We start from the raw sequence: 20212 nt of genomic DNA, 5'->3' as shown, positions 1-20212 counted from the left end.
ATTTTTCTCAAAAAAATCAAAAATTGAAAACAATAAAAAATCTCGTTTTCAGTATTTTTAGTTGAAATCAGGAATCTCCTCGTTTTGGATAAAATGAAAACTGATATAAGGAATGTAATTTTAAACAAATCTAAAAATAGATTTTCTTTTGAAAACGTATTTTGAGTATTTTTATTTCTTAAAAGCATAAATCAAGAACTCAAAATAAATATGTTTTCAAAATTCTAATCTTTTAAAAATGAAAATAATTTTAAAAAAATAAAAATACAAATCAAACACACCATAAAAAAAAAAAAAGTCATGCTCTTCATTTTCGTTTGTTTTAAAAATAATAATAGTTGGAATTGGATCATAATTCACACAGATAACAACTACTCATTAAACCCAAAGAACACACTCTTGGGGTTGGGGGAAGGACGAGGGGTTACTATTACTAAATACTTGGAGATGCGACAACATCCATATTAGTATATCATAAATAATACACGTCTTAAAGTTATTAAATCATCTCACGCAAAAGTAGAAGATTAAACAATTTCTTTTTAAAAAAAAATCCTTGTTCACACATAATCCTAAAAGGCACAGACCCAACTAACGGTGGAAACATTTCTATAATTTAATTTACGCGCTGTTCCATTCTACAAATCATAAGGCAGATAAGAATCGGAGTGAAAATTACTTTAGTATTTTATGGACTATTAAATAGACAGAGGGCAGTTTCGGGTTTTGCTTATGAACAAGGATTAATATTTTATTTTTATATATATCTCAGCAACTTGTTCTTTCTTTCCTCTTCTCTTCCTTCTCACGCCCATTCAACCATACCGTACCAGCAGAGGAAAGAGAGAAAATTTCAGAACAAAAAAGAAGCAGAGGAAAAGAGAGATAGAGAGAGAAGAAAAGCTGTGAAGAGAAGAGTCTGAAATCTGAATCATAAATAATTGGTTTTTGAGATGAAGAACTGCGAGTTGTGCAAGCTTCCGGCTCGGACTTTCTGCGAGTCGGACCAGGCTAGCTTATGCTGGGACTGCGACGCCAAGGTTCATGGAGCCAACTTCCTCGTGGAAAGACACACGCGCACGCTCCTCTGCCACGCGTGCCAGTCGCCCACGCCGTGGAAGGCCTCCGGCGCCGCCCTCGGAAACACCGTCTCGCTGTGCGAGAGATGCGCCGGCGGAACCACCGAACAAGGTCAAGAGAGCCAAGGAGGCAATGACGACGACATAGACACCGACGATGAGGATGACTACGATGAGAGCGAGGACGAGGTTGCCGCCGACGAGGAGGACGGAGACAACCAGGTTGTCCCTTGGTCCTCCGAGCCGCCGCCACCAGCCCCGAGCTCTTCCAGCAGCGAAGAGTCGGTTAGCCGGTGCAACAACGTGGACGAGGTTTCGACCACATTGAAACGCCGTCGCCAGGAGGACAATGATTTTCAGGTATGCATTCAACTACTATTTTAGTTTGCATCACTTAAATTTAATATATAAATTTCGTAATTGTAATTGCAATTATTTACCATACAAGAGGATAATTCGTTCATTTATTCATGTTATATGATAAAATAAATTTCTTTATTTTTTTGTTCAATTTTGCCAACTTTCACGTTTTCAAACGATTAACAAGCACTAGGAGATGGAGATATAAGTGGGAAATGGAAGGAAGAAGAGGTCGCCGTTCGAATCTCCACTAAAAAAATTAACAAAAAATCAACTATTAATTAATATTTGTTGATAAAAAAAAGTTTTAAAATTTATTTAAAATTAATTGATTGGTTTTATTGCAGGGTTGGAATTCGAATAATTGGGGATGTGAACGGAGCGAAGTGGAGAGAGGAGGTTGGTTGGTTCGGTTGCGGCGGAGAACCGCCGATGATGTGGCGGTTGAGCAACGGAGTGCTAGAGCGGCGTCTCCAGACGGTTGCTGTGGTGATAGAGCATCTGAAGACGTTTGATCTGAAGGGACACGAGGAATCTCAACCGCGTGATCTACGGGGCCGTACCATTGGATATTATTTATGGGCTCTTTGATTATTAACTTTCTCTAACGTTACAGCACTCAGGTTTTGATAATGGCAATCAAGTGTATGGATCGTTTTTTTTATTATTCCTATTATTTTTTGTTTTGATATTTTGAGGATCATGGTTGTGGGGGTGATGTAACTCTTTACTTCTATTTTATTGTTGTAAAATAACATTTTTTTCTTCTTCTGTTTATAAGTAGGTGAGGATGCTTTATGTTGTGATGAATACATAGGAAAAACCACGAAGCAAATGAATGTGATTCCTTATTCATGATATCAAATTCTCTAATTATATTCGTTTATCTTAGGGTGTTTTGCTTCTTTTGGTTTATTGGGAGTCAATTAATTGGATAGTAATGCTGAGCATGAAACATTGAATTTTGACACGTAGAGATGAATCAGGCTGCAATTCGCGCCCAAAAGTAAAAATTAGGCTGAAATTATTGAAGCTGTCGATTTTTTAAGATATTTTCTTTTGACTTCCAAGTAAATTTATTAAACCACTGATTAGGAGTGTTCGTGAGACACATTTAATTCGATTTGAATTTTTACTAAGGTTGTTTATTTTAATTTCGAATTTAACTTTATGATTTGATGACATGAGATGAAAAGTTCATTTCATTTTAATACTGTATATTATAAAAGATTTAGTAGTAGAAAAATTATGTAATAATAATTAACGTATATTTTATAATATTTATTTCAAGATAAATGATATAAATATGGTACCAAATCAAAGTATTATCCATTAAGTTTTATTATTTATATAAATGTTTAATTTTTTTTACTTTAAACAATATGAAATCGAACTGAATTAGAACAACCTGAAGTATAATTTAAACTCATTTTTAAAATACATCAGTATAATTTCAATTTCAAATTCACAATTATCAAAAGTTTCTTTGAATTGAATCAGGCTAATATATAAGATGATACACTCACACACGTGATAAATTTTCTTTTCACTTTATGTTTTAAAGAAAAATTATAAATAAATTTCATACTTTTTATATTAATTAAAAATAAATAAATTTATTCTCTCAAAAAAATTTAACATGAAATTTAGACTCTTTACTTTATTATTTTTCTTCATAGAGTAAATTGTTTTTATTTTTTACGTTATATAAACTTTATTTGATTTTATAATATAAACTAAAACAAGAAAGGAATTTTCCGCCTCCCCAATTTGACATGTCAATCTCTTTGTTATATAAAAAAAATACAGAACATATGAACCAATAAAAATTGTGATAAAAATATGGCATGAATGGGTTGAAGTGTGAAGCGGAGTGCAACCAAGAAAGAGAAAAGCGTGTGTGAAAATGCGATGAGCAGGGTTAGACACGCAGCTAAACCTGTGGCTCTGGAAAGCAAAAATTCTGCGTGTGAGGAAGTTGCTTCGATGTAGCAGTTTGTGCTAATGCGTTGGTTACGACCTATCAACAACCATGTGAATTAAGAAATAAATAAGAATCTCCCAATTTCAAATTACCATGTCATGCTTGATGCTTCACGTGTCACGTTTTTAAGTTGCACAAGGTTATATTTATTTTTAAATTATAATTAGGGTCTTCTTTTTCTTTTTTTCTTTTTTTTTGTTTGATTCCTAGATGTTCCCGTAAACTTAGATCTTTTGGTAAGTATGACAGTATGTGACTAATTCCGAGTTCAAAATTTAGTCTTACTTAAAGGTTATGTTTTGAAAATTTCATAAATTAGCATAAAGTTAAAAATTAATTTATTAAATTATAAGTATTATATAAAATTAATGCTTGAATTAGTCAAAAAATAATAAAGTTATAATTTATTTAAAAAATATAAACAAAAATTTGATAAATATATTAAAAATTAAAAATATAAAAGTTAGAAATTAGAAATTAACATTTTTAAAATGTTATTTTAAGTTATGCTTAATAAGTTATTTCAGCTAAATTTTTATATTTTTTTATTACTTAACAAGTTGATTTGACTGTTCGGTTAGTATTTTTTGACATATTACTTAAAATAACATTCTCTAAAATGTTAGTTTTTAGTTTTTATATTTCTTTTTTTTATCTTTAATGTATTTATTAAATTTCCTATTTATTCTTCCGTTAATATATTTTACATGTTATGTTACAATATTTATTTGTACCATTAATAATATTTAATTTATTATTTCAACACTATATTTTATCTATTATTTTTTGAATAATTTTATATTAGATGATTTATTTTAACTATTACACTAATTAACATAATAAAAATATAATGTCTACTTAAGTGTATTTTTTATATTATTTTAAACTAAATTAAAAAAATTAAGATATAATATAAGATTAATGATAGAATACTTAACATGAAAAAAATGTAACATAAATTATAAAAATATAAATATATTTATTTCTTATTTTATACTTTTTAACTACTTTAACAAGTAGTTTTATTGAACATTTCTGATTTAATAAACTAGTTTTTCAATTTTTAATTTCTAATTCTCATAACTTTCAACTTCTAGGTATTTTTGTCGAATATAGCCTTAAAATATCTTTAGGTTATATTTGAAAATATATTTCAGATAATTTTCTAGTAAAAATTTATTTGGTTGTTTAATAAATAATTTTTTTAGTAGCATTTAAAAAATTATTAAAAAAGAAATATTTATTGAACAATCAAATAAGTTTTTCTACTCATAAAAATAACTAAAAACTAAGTGAAATATCTTATTAAATATAACTAAATTTTTTTACTTGTTTTCAAAGATATTTTCTTATATATAGTCAAAGATTAATTTTTTAAAAAATATAAAAATTACTAAAGTAATTTTTTTGATAAAATATTCTCCATACATACGATAAGAATTCAAACCCATTCGAGATGTCTTTATGGGTTTTGAGCTTTGATGGTTATAAACTAATTCTTACTTTAGAATTTAGTCTTATTCAAAGTTTTTTTCTTTTTTTTAAAAACGTATTATTTGAATCATGGATAGTCAAAGATTAATTTTTTTAACATTTTTTTCATACACATTATAAAGAGTCAAACCCTTAATAAAGAATCGAATGCTGATAAAATATTTAAAAAATTTAACTATCTATCAATGGATTTTATTGATCTCTTTTTTAAAGATGTATTTTACAAAAATAGAATCCAAATATCATCCATAAATTTAATGTGTTGTAATTTGTAAAGTTAACTACACACATAAAATTTGCACCTAGTTGCTTGATTTGCTTAATATCTACTCTCACCAGCCGATAGTCGTACACGGTCAATGTCGTAACTGCATTGCCTACGCCTAGCCACATTTTGATATGCTCTAACCAAAAATACATTATTTTAAGAGAGATATTTTCATTTTTTTTCATTAAATGTGTGGCCAAATATCTGGGAGCTAGTCTCCTTGGCCCAAGATTAGTTGGCTGGATTAGTATTACCATCATTATAAAAATGCAATTAACAATTACTAAATAATTAACACAATTAAATACTGATTCGCACTGCATGAGCATCATCCTCAATGCACTGCCAGAGCAAATCATGGCTGGCGCGGCCGGCAATCACATCATGTGGGGCAAAGCTTTCTACATGCCAATCACATCACTGTAAAAAAAGTTTTTCTTTTCTTTTGTATACCTTAGTACTCAAAAGTTACGGATTAATCTTTTAAGATCATTGGAATAAGTTTTTTTTTCATATACACATTCAAAAAATCAACATTTATTAGCATATTTAAATGCATATTTGTTTTGTAATTAAAATTATGATAATGCATATTTCAAAAAATAAAAGTAAGATCTCAATTTTTTGATAAAATTGTTTTTATCTTAAAAGTTTTTTTGCATTGAAATTCCAAACATACACTAAAGAACTTATTATCTACGTTGAAGCTTATTGATACTATAATAAGTTAAAAATAGTAACACAGAAATAAAAAAAAAAAGTCGTACGAAGCAAGAAAAGCTATTTTAATAGCCTCAAGAGAGGTTGTGGCTGAGGGAGGTTCACAAACAAAATCTCAGCCAATCAACTAACCATTCGAATTTAGAAGCACACAAGGAGGAAGCAACCTAGTCTAATCACATAATTTAATCAAATTGGTGATTTTAATTTAGGCGATGTAATCAAGTCACCCACAACCGCAAATGAGAAAGTGATAAAAGAATTAGTACTATTGTCTAATGTCTACACAGAAGAAAAAGAAATAAACTATATAATAAAAAAGAAGGAGATGTGTATGAGGGTAGTGGCTAGTTTTCATCTTGTGGTGGAGAATTGTTGGGGTGTGTGGAGTGTGTTTGGGTTGTGTGGTGGTGGTTTGGCACTTTGTTTCTACTCGATTTTCTTTCATATTTTGCCACTATCTACTGACAACGATTGACGATGGATCCTGATCCTCTATCTCTCTTTGTGGTTTATTTTCCCGTCCATTGATGCATTGCAATATGTAAAATTGCGCTGACCAACGACCACGTGGCGCGAAAACGACAATAGAATTTTTTCCAACTATTCATTTCTTCCCGTGTTTGTAGTACAGTACAGTGTATATTGGTGTTCACTGTTCAGTGTTCTGCTTTAGAAATTTTCAATTCAACCTTTGTGTACTTTCTATGGCGATGACGAGTTCAATGCCCTATTTCGTGTTCGTTACTGTGTTAATGTTTCTTTGAGTGTGAATATTAATTAATTATTTAGAATGATATTTTTATAAACTATTAAATTGTATATATATGACTCATAAATGTTTATGATAATCCATGATGGTGTGATGAGTTAATTAGTATTGTTTTTTAGCCTTATAATAAAAATGATGAGTGTCTTTGAATTAGAAATTAATCTTATTATTATTGATAATGTTTCTTGAGAATATTCTTTATTTTCATCTAATGCGACTATAAAAGTTATTCTTCATTAATTATTTTTTTAGTGTGGAAATTTTATCTTTTAGAGGATAATAGTTCTCAATTTCTTTTTTATTTCATTATTTTTAACAATAATTACTTAAAGATTAATTTTCTCTAGTATTAAGTACACAATTATAATATTTGATATTGTATCCCCTAAGAATCATTAACTGAACAATGTCACGGACATGCATGAGTCTTTTCGTGTTATTTGACTGGGAGGACGAAGCATTCTCTTTAGTCTTTTATCGAGCTCTCATGTAAGTTGTTCAGTTATTATGAACCAATTATATACCAACTAATTCAATAATTGTAAAAGAATTTTTTAAGATATATTTGTGTTTGTAAGTCTCGTTTTCTTTTTTTTAAATCATCCTAATTAGAACCTTTTACTCTGATAATCTTGATGTATTTTTATAACTTTTGATTCTTTAAATCAACTATGGTATTACTTTTTTGTCTGAGGCTTCATTGCAATTATATTAAAACTTCTCTCCCTTTATAAAGAAGTGTTATGTGAGAATCAAACCAAATATTTACTCAAACTCTACATATGATACCATTTGACCCACATCATTAGGTAGGTCTCAATTCTCACATAACATGTTGAGTTCGTGGCTAAGGACTTGGCTTGCACAACATATTGAAGAAAAGAGAAAACTTTAATGCAAGTTTGTTCATGGTCCAGACTGAGTTATTGTGTGGATTGATGTGTTGTTTGTTAGTGGAGAGAAAAAAAATAACAAGTTTGTTTCTGTCTAAGATGCAAAAATGTTAGATTGTTTGCTAGTATTTTAGAAGGTATACATATGTTTGTTTGTTAGTGGAGACCAAAACTCAATATGTTTCTGTCTGAGATATAAGATGCTAAATTGGGTGTTGATAATTTAGGAATTACGCATGTGTTTTACTTGATGTACCGATTGATGTGATCTTTTCTAAGATACAGTGTTTGATTATGTACTGGTAATGGAGAAATATGCATGCGTTTGTTGTTTGTTAGTAAAAAGCATGTTTTTTTAAAAAAACAAATGGAAACTGTTCAAAATATAGGAATTATGCTGCTGATTTTTTTTAAAAATTTGTATAATACTCTTGTTGGACTGTAATTCCATGTTTCCAAATAAATAATAGATCTTAGTTGGATGTGTGAAGGTGTAAATACTAATAGGAGAGGCTTGAAAAATGAGTTTGTTAGTAGAGTTGCAAAGATTATTAGGAAGGCAATGAAACAACCCTACTTTTTTCAGTTTTTGTTTGAGGGACCAATCAAGTGACTTTGAACAAAGTGTATGCTTTAAGTTTTTGACTCCAGAAGAGATGAGGGTTCATTGATACAAGTCTGGGTTTAAGACAAAGTATTAAATTTAGACTGATGAACATGGAGAAGTGAGGCCATATATTCATTTGGGGGGTCCATCAGCTAGTGATGAAAATCAATTCCATTCAATTCGTTGAAGTGTAATGTTAATGCTAATGTGATAGTTGAGTCAACATATATGGAAGAGTTACTCAGTCCACAAGTTCAATGATTTTTTAATATGTTGATAAATGCAAATATGCCCATCCATGTATGATAATGATGACCAAGATTGATTGTTCTTATTCACTCGTAAGAAAATAATTCACATAAAACACATCAGTTGGCTAAAATAAAATTTTGGTTCTTTATTTATATTTTAGGTTTTAATTTCTTTTGAAAGACATTTTTGGTTTTAATTTAGTTCTTTAAATTTAAATTTCTTATACGGTAGTTCCTTAAAGTTTTTCTATTAGATCAAATTGATTATTTAGTTAGTTTATCTTATTAATTTGGTTAGAGAGATGTCACGTCAGATTAAAAATTGATAGAAATATTAATTTAATTTAACATTGATATTATAAAGAGATCCAAATACAAAAAAAATTAAATTTAAAGGATGAACCTAAATCCTTTAATGTTGATTGGCAGACAGAAATTCAATTTTAATATACATGTGTACAATAGATATAGATAAATATATAGAGAGAAAGTTAAGTCATAAATAAAAATGAAGCATATCTTAAATACTGGTTCATGCATATCATATTTACAAGTTAGATATTCTAATTCTATAAATTGTGGATGCAGCTTATGTAGTTGACTTATCAATTCAAAAATAGAATATGGTGATTGAGTTGTCCAATTCATTTTCAGCCATATCGTTAGTCCGTTCGTTCATAATCGTGGCTCCACCATCGGTCCCATTAATTCGAGAAATGTAAAGATGAAACAAGTCTTTCAGCATGCATGTCTGCCCCGGCCGGCACACGTTTGGAACTGACGGAAGTTGCAAGCCAAAATAAATTCCCTTGTATTTTACGAGCTAGGAATTAGGGTAAATTTAGAAGCTATACAAGGATGAGTTTCTGCCCCCATATATAGATGATATAGCAAGTCCACGTACAAGAGGATGCTTGGTCAACAAGGATAGACTTGAAAATTTGATGACAGAAATCAGAATAGATAGTTAAGCAGTGGATAAGTCATTTTGCAAGCAGTTTAATTGATTATATATCACCATAAAAAGAAACTTATCATTTAGTAAGGATTTAGTGTTAGAATAGCCTTTGTTAGTATATCTTTTGTTTAACAAAAATTAATTTATTATTTACTATATATATAGTTACTTTGAGTATATATTAAAAATATAATATATTATACTAATAAATAATATTGTCAGTATAGAATATTAATATATATTTATGTTAATGTTAATATAATATATTATATTATTTATGTAAACTTCTAATATTTATAGGAGAAAAAAATTATACATTGAGAGTATAAATTTTTTTATATAATCATCTAATCATAATATATATTATATATGATAAATTTGTTAAATTTTAAAATAATTATTTTAAAGTAATTTAAATGATGATTTGTGATTGAATTACGATATAAAAGTGGGTAGATATTAAACTTTATTCATAATATTAATTTAATTTTTTTATTGGATAGTGGTTATACTAACGAAGATATTTTTTAAAACCATTTATACAGTAATATTTTCTATATTATACTATTATTTTGTTTAAAAAATTGGTACATTTTAAAATTTTCTTAAGAGTTTTTCAATAATTTTTTGAGTCTCTTAGCTGGATCTTATTGAGGATAATATTGAGTATCATTTTATATATGTATTTCAACCATGCCTCACGTTGTGAACTTGTGATAGACTTGAGCCTTCAGGTTTGATTTTCTTAAGTAGTTCTCCTGATGTGACGTTAAGAATCCACAAAGACACAAAAACTTTGAGATATTTTGAGATAAATTATAATACAGGATGCTGACTCTTCCTATTATGATTGAAAACTTGTTTTTGGTACTTAAAAAAAGAGAGGCTCTTTTCGTATTATTATTGATTAATGGATTATAATAATTTCTATGCAAATCTTTATAATTCTTCATCAATTCATTCTACATCATATACATGATTTTTTTTACGGGACATCACATACATGACAAAAATCTTTTAGTGACATGATGATAAAGTTTAAAGAATTTAATTTTCATATATTATTAGTATATATAGAATTGTTTATTTATTAAAAGTTACTTATAAATATCATTTTATAGTAATTATTACAAAAAACTAACAATTTTACTATATAAAATAATATACAATTTAATAATAACATATAAAACTTTGATACTATCAACTTATTAAATTTCAAATACATAATCATATATAAATGACACACATGATAATATAGACTTATTACTATACTAACTAGTTATAATACTAACTCAAAGGAAGGTGTTCACTTTATATAATAGGTATATGACCCAAGTTATAGTGTCTCTCATCATGAGAAATTTTTTTTGGATTGTTAGATTTCTTTAATTTTAACTTAAATTACTTATTTGAACTCTATAATTTCACGATTCGTATATTTTAATTTCTATAGTTTAAAAGTGGTTTTTTAAAATTTTTATAGTTTATATTTTAATTTTTTTTAATTCATATAATTTAAAAGTGACATTTTTAGTCCTTATAGATTATATTTTAATTCTCTTTTAGTCCCTATAGTTTAAAAGTGATATTTTTAGTTTCTATAATTTATATTTTAATTACATGTTATTCTTTACTGTAAAAAAATATATAAAAATAATTAACTACAAATTAGTTATAAATTATCAACTATTTTTTTATTACAAATTATCTTGTGATAAATTAGTTATGAATTATTTATTAATATTTTTGTAATTAATTGTAATTGATAATATTACTCTTATTTTGATGGTAAAGACTAAAAGAAAATTAAAATATAAAGTATAGGAACTAAAAAAATCACTTTCAAATTATATGGACTAAAAGAAAATTAAAATGCTAATTATAAGAACTAAAAAAACTACTTTCAAACTAAAAGGATTAAAAGAGAATTAAAATATAAACTATAAAAACTAAAAAAACTACTTTAAAACTATAGAGACTAAAAGATACAAATGATGAAACTATATGGATCAAATGAGTAATTAAATCTTAATTTTATATCAATGGTTGTTTTTTTTATAATTTTTTTCTCTTCTTTTTTTGTTCCAATTTGTTCTTAGACAACACCCTATTTCTCTCACACCAATGATCATCTCTCTCTGATTGTCCTCACTAACATCTTTCACTACCACACTGTTGGTTGTTGTCGACAAGTGTACCGATTCGCACAAGTAGTATAAAATGATAAGACCGAGTATCGTATCCTCAGGAAATTTATTTCACCTAGACCACATATATTCAATATGTAAACACTTATAAGGATTGAAATAAGGCAAATGTTGGGTTTTGGACTACAAAATCTATTTGAACATAAATAGAATATTTAAAGTTATAAAAAGTGACAACTATCAAGTTAAAAGCGTTGGGGAGTGTCCTACTGAATTTCCCTTGCTGTATAAAATGTGTTTTTCTCTATTTAACGTTATCCTCGTATTCTTATACTGAGAAACTACTTAAACCATGATTCTTCACATGAATGAGCCTAACTCTCTTTATATTTTGTCCTTGATTCCTTGACAAACTTGTTCTAAAAGAGTTGCACTAAGCCTACAATGTAAAATGAACTAGATCACTGCACTTCATTTTTAAACATACAAATTTCTAGCTTATTCTATCAAGTTTTAAGGTTTTAAAGCATTTTCCAATACTAAAAAGCCTAACTACACATACAAATGGGTGATCAAGCCACACGCATGTAAAATAAGCATAGATAGAAGCAATGAACACAAAGAAATAACATTAAATAGATAGTATGAGTGTTACATCAAGAGGTTCGGTAGTAACTCCCCAACAAAGAGACTTAGTCTTCCATTACAAGAAAAGCTTCTAAACTACAAGAAAGAAACTATTTTTGGTGAAAGGAATTGGAAAAAGATGATGGAGAATATCTTCTCCAGCCTCTAAACCCTAAATCTCTTTGTTTTTCCCGAGCTAAACTCTCTTTGTTGCTCAAAACTCTTCTCTACCTACTCTCTACTGGTTCTCCCTCTGAAACTCCACCAACTACAGTGTTTTAAAGACTTTTGGACTCTTCAGCTTTCGAAGGCTCGCTCAACGAGCATGTCTCGCTGAACGTGATTAAGTGAAAATCCGCTAAGCTAGCATGGGCGTGCTAAGCGCGAGAAAAGACAATGTCCTTGTTGGGCGGACTGGTTGCACGCTGGGCATGCAAATCTCTGATTTATCCTCTTCTAGGGTTTCCCATCCGCTAAGAGAGCTAGATGTCTCGCTAAGCGGATCTGTCTCACTAGGCGAGTCATTAGCAGCTTTAACCTTTTCTTCTTTGGCCTGAAACTAAGTTGGATTCAACATTAAGTCACAAAATTGGAGTTTCTACTCTATAAAATCACTCAATAAAGAAAATATGTATAATTTCTACAAAAAGAACCATAAATTGGAGGCACAATGCTAGTTCCTTGCAAATTTTCAATACCAAACTAACTTATGAATAGCAACTAACACACACCCTCCTCCAATTCTTCTCTTTGTCCCTCCTTTCGGCAAGCTCTTCATGACAATCCTCCAAACCATTGGTCATGCCATCAACATCTTTGGCTTTTTGAACCTCATGAGTAATCCTTAATCTAGCATCGTCTTGGTATGCTCTTGTGAACCTTTTCCCCCTTTTAAAAGCCACTATAATTTCGCTCGTGAAAACCCTAATATACAATGTGTCCATCTTCGTCACTACAACCTTTGACTTTATGGACTCTGAGACGTGCCTTAAGCTTGTCCTGCAAAAAATTGATAGACAAAAGATAGTCAACTTGTAAAAAATAAGGTGAATTAGGTTGAACTCATTTTGATAATGGACTAAAAATTTGAATCTATTCCACCCCATTTTGGTAGGTTAAGTGAATTAACCTAATCTATTGAAGCCATTTTATCATCCTAGTTTTATCAAATATACAATATACGAGGTCATTCTTGCTCTCCTTTTTTCATTTACACCTACACCTTATAAGGTTATGCATTGCTAGGGCTGTTCATTATCCATCCTATATGGCTAACCCAACTCGACTTGGTTTCTTTTTTATGAGTTTAAGTTCAATAAATTAGATTAGATACATTTTGAGGACATATTTTGGGTTCTACTGACATGGTTCAATGCATATATTTTTTTAAAAATAATTATATATTAATAACACAACTTATTAGCTTAATAGGCATTTTTTTGTAACATGATATTATATTTATATTGACATTATTTATCTTGAAATATGTATTGTAAAATACATCCTTAATTGTAACCAACGTATACAATTATATATTGTAAAATAATTATATACTTTGCTTTTATCACACAAAAAAAAGGATGCTGATGGTTTATATGTATACAATGGTTACCGTAGTGGTCCAGATAGGAGAAACCTATGTGCGGCCCAATTAAGAACTGTCAACAAATTGCACCGACCCAATCCATCCGGCCGAAAGAACACAAATATAGTACATAATGTAATACCAGACGATTCCTGTTTTAGACATTTATATCTTGCACTCCTACTATTGCATTGAACATCTCTCGTTGCATTCCGGAAAGCCTATTTCAGAATGCAAATTTACATTTGGAAATGAACTTTTCAGAATATAATGAAAGGTGTAAGATGTAATAATGAGGATGCACGATAGAAGCCCCTTATATAAACCCTGATACGAATCACCTTTCAAGCCTTGGTATGACACTGGACCACAAAAATGAGATGACACACAACACCACAATAAATGACAATGTCATGAATGCCAACTTTTATCGTTGAACTGAATCATAATTTGACAAAAAAGCAAATAAATGCTTGTTATGTTATGTCTTGTAATTGATCAAGAAAACTATGTCAAATTCCAAATCAAGCAAAGCAAGACACGTTGTACTTGGGTCACTTAATTTAACTGTTGAATCATGGAATTTTCGTCGCCGGTGGTATAAAACCTACCCTCGCGGTCAACTCCTCCTAACAAGCCAGTCATATTAACCCTGAAGCTTGACTTATTTGAAACAAGCATAAATGCATAATAATATGGAGTTCAAGCGTGTTGATTTTATACAAGACAGAATTCCCGAAAAATCATATAGATAGTAAACCACGTGATGCACGATTAATTACGAGTCACTAACTCAGCAAATGATTGCTAATTAGCATTCATGAGATTTTCCCTTTCAGCTAAACTAATGTTTTGTTTTCAAGTTGATTTATCTGCACTCTTATTAAAAACACTAATAACCATTCTCTCGCTTTATAATCAGTTAATTTTCAATTATAGTACCACACCACAGCCCAAACCTTAATTTTTTTCATTTGCACAAATTTGAATAAGCTGTCATGAAAAAAAAAATCAACAAATGAGTACATAATGAAACAAGATGGACAGCAAACTAGAAGCATGTTGTAATCCAACGCAAACAAACGGGGAAATTGTTTTATTGGAAGGCGTCCGAGACAAATGGTAACGTAAAATGTTTGTGATTCTCAGTCATCGTCCAACTTTACTTCAACATTAACTGTACCAGGCATTCACAGGAAGCAAGACAGTAAAATAAAACTTTCGTTGTTTCTTAAATCTATAATTGATTTCCAATCAGGATCAAGAGCCTCCAAATCAATCGTCAAAGTAGAAAGGTAGCATATTCAACCCTGTCACTGGGTATTGAAACAGTGTAGAAACAAACTTGTACAAAAGCATACAAATGCTAACCAACCAAACAGCCACTTTACAATGTATAGTTTGTCCAACGAAGATACTTATCAATTCTAACACATTCTTCTTCATTTGATACATGCCTTGCTGCCGTGAGCAGTTTCTGGAAGAAAAAAAAAATCAAAGGCCTGTAAATTTGAATTTATTTGCCATGATATATAAAGAAACTTTGAAGGTAGTAGCTAACATATTTATTAAGTGAAAAATGTCATAAAAAAAAGAGAAGGTAGCTGCCAGTGAGAAAAAAAAATGTCAATTTAATCCCTGAAATTGACATCATTTGTCAAATTTATCTTTAAACATTACAAACAAACAAAAAAACTGCAAATTTGGTTCCTAATGTTTAGAAACTAGATTGGGCAGGGATCAAATTGATTGAAAGGAGTTAAAATCAAAGACTAAAATGATGATATTTCCTAAATTCAAGACTAAATTGACAGATAGTAACGAAGTCAATGACTAAATTTGGCTTTTCTTAAGGTCGAGGACTAAATTGATCAATGGTGTCAATTTCATGGACAAAATGAAAGTTTTACTTGTAAAGAAAACAAAACATCAGTCCAGAGTTAGTGGACTTATAGTCTTCTATAACATTGGGGTTGTGGTTTTCATAGTCCAACCAAATATATTTCTAGAAGATAATACAGAAAGAGAGAACTGGGAACACCACTCCTTATCACTTCCCTCGTCCAAGTCCCAGCATGGGAAAGTGCACAGAAAGTAACAGTTATCCATTGGTGTTTCTATACATTTAGAAAAGAATTTAATCCAACAGGATCCGATAATGGCTGGTATTCAAACTTGAGGAAGGATAAAATGGTTATTGAAAAATTGCAGAAGTTATTCATGCCTTACCTGAAGTTAGTAGGGAAATAGACATTGCTCTATACTTTCATTAAGCATCTGTTCACAAACCAAAAATAAGCAAGTTAAATAAGAAGAAACTAATCAACCTGTAACAATATACTCCCAAGTGATAGATAAAATCCTACAAGGTTTGGGTTATTTCATAATTTGATGGCTTCTAAAGAACAAAAATATTGCATTTTTTATTCTTTTTTGTAATCACTATGGGAAACACCATTCCAACAGGTAGCATGTCAATCTAGAACTTAACATGAAAAATGAAAATAAATATCCATCTTTTGGTTTGTTATTTCCTTTTGCAAAGATCTCACTCTAGTAACTGTTTCCACCAAAACCTCTCAAATCCAACATTAGCCTTAGTGTGTATCTGGGAATTGGTGAAATTTGCCTACTCTAGGGTATGGCCAGCCTATACAAGTGTTCCCCACACCTAGAGGTAGTTATCTCCCAATTGCAAAGCATTGTGGGATGAGTGGGGAGCATATAGTGGATAATTGTGAAGTTTGCTAAGTGCATATCATGGGTAAGTGTTCAACCACGGCTCAGTTTAGTAGCTTCAGCTTTTAACTTCAAGAATTAACTTGTAGCAGTCATATACAGAAAAGAATATAAACATAAGTGTTATGCACGTTATGGATATGGATTTAGACAAACGCTTGAATGCAACACTTAACAAGTGATAGGAGTTGGATTGAGCCTTAGGTCGACAACTATAAAACCATTTAAAATTAGAGTAAACTACATGCAAAACTTGACTTCAAAAATCAATGATAACTATCTGGCCTTTCTACAAACACTTCCGATGAAATACACATTTACAAGTTTGAATTCAGAATTAGACTTCTGATGCATGACAAAGGGTTCAATCTTTATTTCTGTTAAAAAGCTAGGTAGCTGTTTGGGCTATTGCAGATTAATACTGTTCATGCTTTTGAAGCACAAGTATCATCAATGCTATAGCAGCACAGATACACTTTATAGGCTGGCCATACCTAATACTCTTTCTATGGTCTCAGTCATTCCCAAACCCAGATAAAGGAGGAGGATTGTGTTAGGTCCTAGGTAGCCAAAGTAAAACTTGTAAAGACCTTAAACATGGATCACTCACTACAGTTGTAGTCTTTTCTTATTATCCAAGTTACTTCAAATATGGATCAGGATGTTTTAAATGTCACATATAGTTTTTCTCTAATTTTTGCTATTGCGTTAACCATCAAGCCAAATCTTCTTTGTCTCTGTTTCAGATTTCCTTACCAATCCTTTTCCCCCTTTATTGCTTCAGCGCCCAAGTTATAATGTGTTTGGTTACATCCCTGGGATGTGGTTTCCCACTTTAGACAGAAGCTAGTAGTTATAGCTTCCATGTTTTTAAACAAATTGACACGGTTTCTTGTGTTTGTAACATGTGTCCAGACACACGTAATCTTATAGCCCAGACACTTTTATCCAACAGTAAAGTTCCATACAATCACCTCGGAAAAAATCATCAAACCAAAACCCCTCAACAGAGAGCTCTTGGGACAACAAAACTTAGACATGAGTCTTGTTGGATAAATTTCTCCATAAATAATTATTGAATAAGAAAAAGATTAAAATGAATTGAGCTTCTTCCATAAGCTAAAATCAACTTATGCACTTGAACTTTTGGAGCAGTTAAACGAGAGAACTTCCACAAAAATTAAGTACATGAGTTGATTTTAGCTCATGAAAGAAACTCAATTCATTTTCCCTTCTTATTTTTTTCATGGCCTTGGGCTCTCCAACTACTACCCAACAGCTAGCTTTTGAGGTGTGGTTCTTATCAATTGATATCAGAGCCTTCCACCATGTCTCTCAATTGCAAATGAGCAGCGTGGGGTGGTGAAGCCGGTATTGCAGTGTTCACTTGGAGCTAGTCAAAGAACTAGTCCACAGCCCGCCCACTTGGACGGCAAGGCTGCGGAGTGTTTATAGAGAACTTTATCCATTTATAACTACTTTTTACACCGTTCTCTAGTCAAGATGAAAACTTAGACAAATGCCAACTTTGATTGAAGAAAGTAACATATCTAAGTTCTGTCCAATACTCATTCCTCTCCGCTATCAATGTACACAAATAAGATCATTAGTCAAACCATTTAAACATTATGCAAAATTAAATCATAAATAATACAATAAAAAATTTATAAAGTTGAATTTCAATTTTCAGACCAAACCTCTGTGCTCATCGGAAGCATCATGATACACCTCATGCTCTTCCTCCGGCACAGGCGGAAGCTCCACCGGTTCCCCAACCTGCACAACAAGACCACCAGCACCGTTACCGTCACCTTTACCGTTATCGTTCTCCTCGGGGTAACGCACAACCACAACGGGACACACGCAATGATGAACGCAGTAATCACTAACACTCCCGAGCCTCCCCTTCGCGGCTCGCTTCGACGCCCCGAAGCCGCGGCTCCCCATAATGACGGCGCTGAGCCCGAGCCGCTCCACCTCCAAGCACAGCCTCTCCTTCATGTCGTGGTCCTTCACAATATGGATCTTGAACGGTATCTGCGCCTCCACCAGCGGATGAGCCAGGTCGCTCGCTTTCGTCGACGTGAAGTTGTCGAAGTCGTCCTCCAGCTTCCGCCGCGACTCCTCGTCGCCTCCTCCGCCGTCATCGGCGTCCTCCGCCGCGCTCAGATCCACGGAGCCCCAGTCCGCGCCGTAGAGAACGCTCGTGGGACGCACGTGCAGGAGGATCACGGCGTCGCCCGGTCGCAGGTAGTTCTGCACCGCCCAGCGCACCGCGTAGGCGCTTTCGTCGCTCAGATCGACCGCGATCGCGATTTTCCGCTGCGAACCGGACGTGAGCGCGAACCGTGGGGAGAACGTCGGAACCGGAGGCTCCGGTTCCGCCCGAACCGGCGATTGCGGGTTCATGTTCAGCAACTTACGGTTCTGGTAACCGGAGAGAAAAGGTTATATAGGTCAATGCGAAAGTGATCAAACTTTTTTAGGACTCTGAAGATTGATATATAGTCACTCACGGTTCTCACGGATTAATGACTCTTTTCATGAGAGGTTTCTAGAAATTAATGAATTTTCTTACCTCTTTCAAACTGGAAAATTTAGTTTTGTGTGTGAAAGGGTGCGTTGGTCTTTTCACATAGGTTGCTTCTTCCACTTTTGGATTAAGTCCCTGTTTCTTCGTCAACTAATTGGTGATTAGATAATGCTTAATTGTCCACTCGCCTGCTGATTGTATTTTTCATCGTTCACACCTAATTTATGTCACGATATCGACCAATAAATTATCAACCATATTCAATTTGGCTATTCGGTGGAGAAATCGTGTAACACAATTTATTGTGATAAATTTTTTATTGGTCTATAAGTAAACAATATATACTTTATCTAACTAATTACTATACCATAACGGTTAACATAAATAATAACATCATGTGTATTTTAATCAATTAATTAAGAATTTAAATATTAAGTTTGAGTATGAAATAAATTATGAAAAAAAATTAATTGTGTACACTCAATCGCTCATAATTTTTTATAAATATTAATATTTTTTATAGTAGAAATGACTTTATAGCAATACTATAAACAGAAAATAATAATAATAATAATGGTGTTATTGTTAAGTAACGTTAGTGGAAACTCATTAAAATGTAAAGTCATGTGTGGCATGCATGAGACATTGTTGAGGACAAAAGAAGCCAAAAGCCTAACAATCTAGGAAGAGTTTTCAACAGGGACGGGTCCTAGGGATTTCATTAAAGGTGAGGTTGAAAGCTAACTCTTGGAAATCAGAAATGATAAATGCTGGATTAGGTGACAAGAGACCAAAAGAAACAGCACATAACATTAGTTTATTAGCAATTGGACACGAAGGTCCTGGGTCAATTTTTGTAACATAGTGAATGGAGTGTTGCCATGCGGTACACCGTACACGAAATGAATCCTCTTGCTAAACACAAACGGGGTTTCAGGATTGTCAAAATGTTTTCAATCACAGCTGTTTTTTGGTGTATTAATTGAATTTGAATCTGACTTGAGTGTTACATTCATGGGCATGGCTAATTGATGGAGCACTGCTAGATTTGGATTTATAGTAGGCAAGTCTTAATCCAATCAATGCGGGGAGACATAGGAAAACGCTTTATCGTCTAACCAAGTCTTGGATCATAGGGTGTTTATAAACCCACTAACATTATAAAAAAAAATAATTAAAGTTTAGATATGTTTAA

At 31.6% G+C, this 20212-nt stretch overlaps 2 protein-coding genes across 3 annotated transcripts; one reads left to right on the top strand and one right to left on the bottom strand.

Moving 5' to 3' along the window:
• The first annotated feature begins 780 nt into the window (after positions 1-780).
• LOC114373189 (zinc finger protein CONSTANS-LIKE 1-like) lies at positions 781-2299 on the top strand. The gene is made up of 2 exons (XM_028330715.1): positions 781-1439; positions 1787-2299. The coding sequence occupies exons 1-2, from the start codon at positions 954-956 to the stop codon at positions 1952-1954; spliced, it is 654 nt and encodes a 217-aa protein (XP_028186516.1). The 5' UTR covers positions 781-953; the 3' UTR covers positions 1955-2299.
• Positions 2300-14807: 12508 nt separating this feature from the next.
• On the bottom strand, positions 14808-19061 carry LOC114375258 (universal stress protein PHOS34-like). Of its 2 annotated transcripts, XM_028333033.1 has the most exons (3): positions 18182-19055; positions 15975-16022; positions 14808-15222 (listed from the first exon to the last, which is right to left on the bottom strand). In XM_028333033.1, the coding sequence occupies exons 1-2, from the start codon at positions 18891-18893 to the stop codon at positions 16015-16017; spliced, it is 720 nt and encodes a 239-aa protein (XP_028188834.1). In that variant the 5' UTR covers positions 18894-19055; the 3' UTR covers positions 14808-15222; positions 15975-16014. The 2 variants fall into 2 exon arrangements, with proteins under 2 accessions (XP_028188834.1, XP_028188833.1); XM_028333032.1 differs by lacking the exon at positions 15975-16022 and having other exon boundaries at positions 15052-15222; positions 18182-19061.
• Positions 19062-20212: the final 1151 nt, after the last annotated feature.

Source organism: Glycine soja, chromosome 11, assembly GCF_004193775.1.
Source record: "Glycine soja cultivar W05 chromosome 11, ASM419377v2, whole genome shotgun sequence".
NCBI classification, from domain to species: domain Eukaryota; kingdom Viridiplantae; phylum Streptophyta; class Magnoliopsida; order Fabales; family Fabaceae; genus Glycine; species Glycine soja.
Note: the sequence above shows the minus strand (reverse complement) of the source record. Positions and strands in the feature narration are given on the sequence as shown.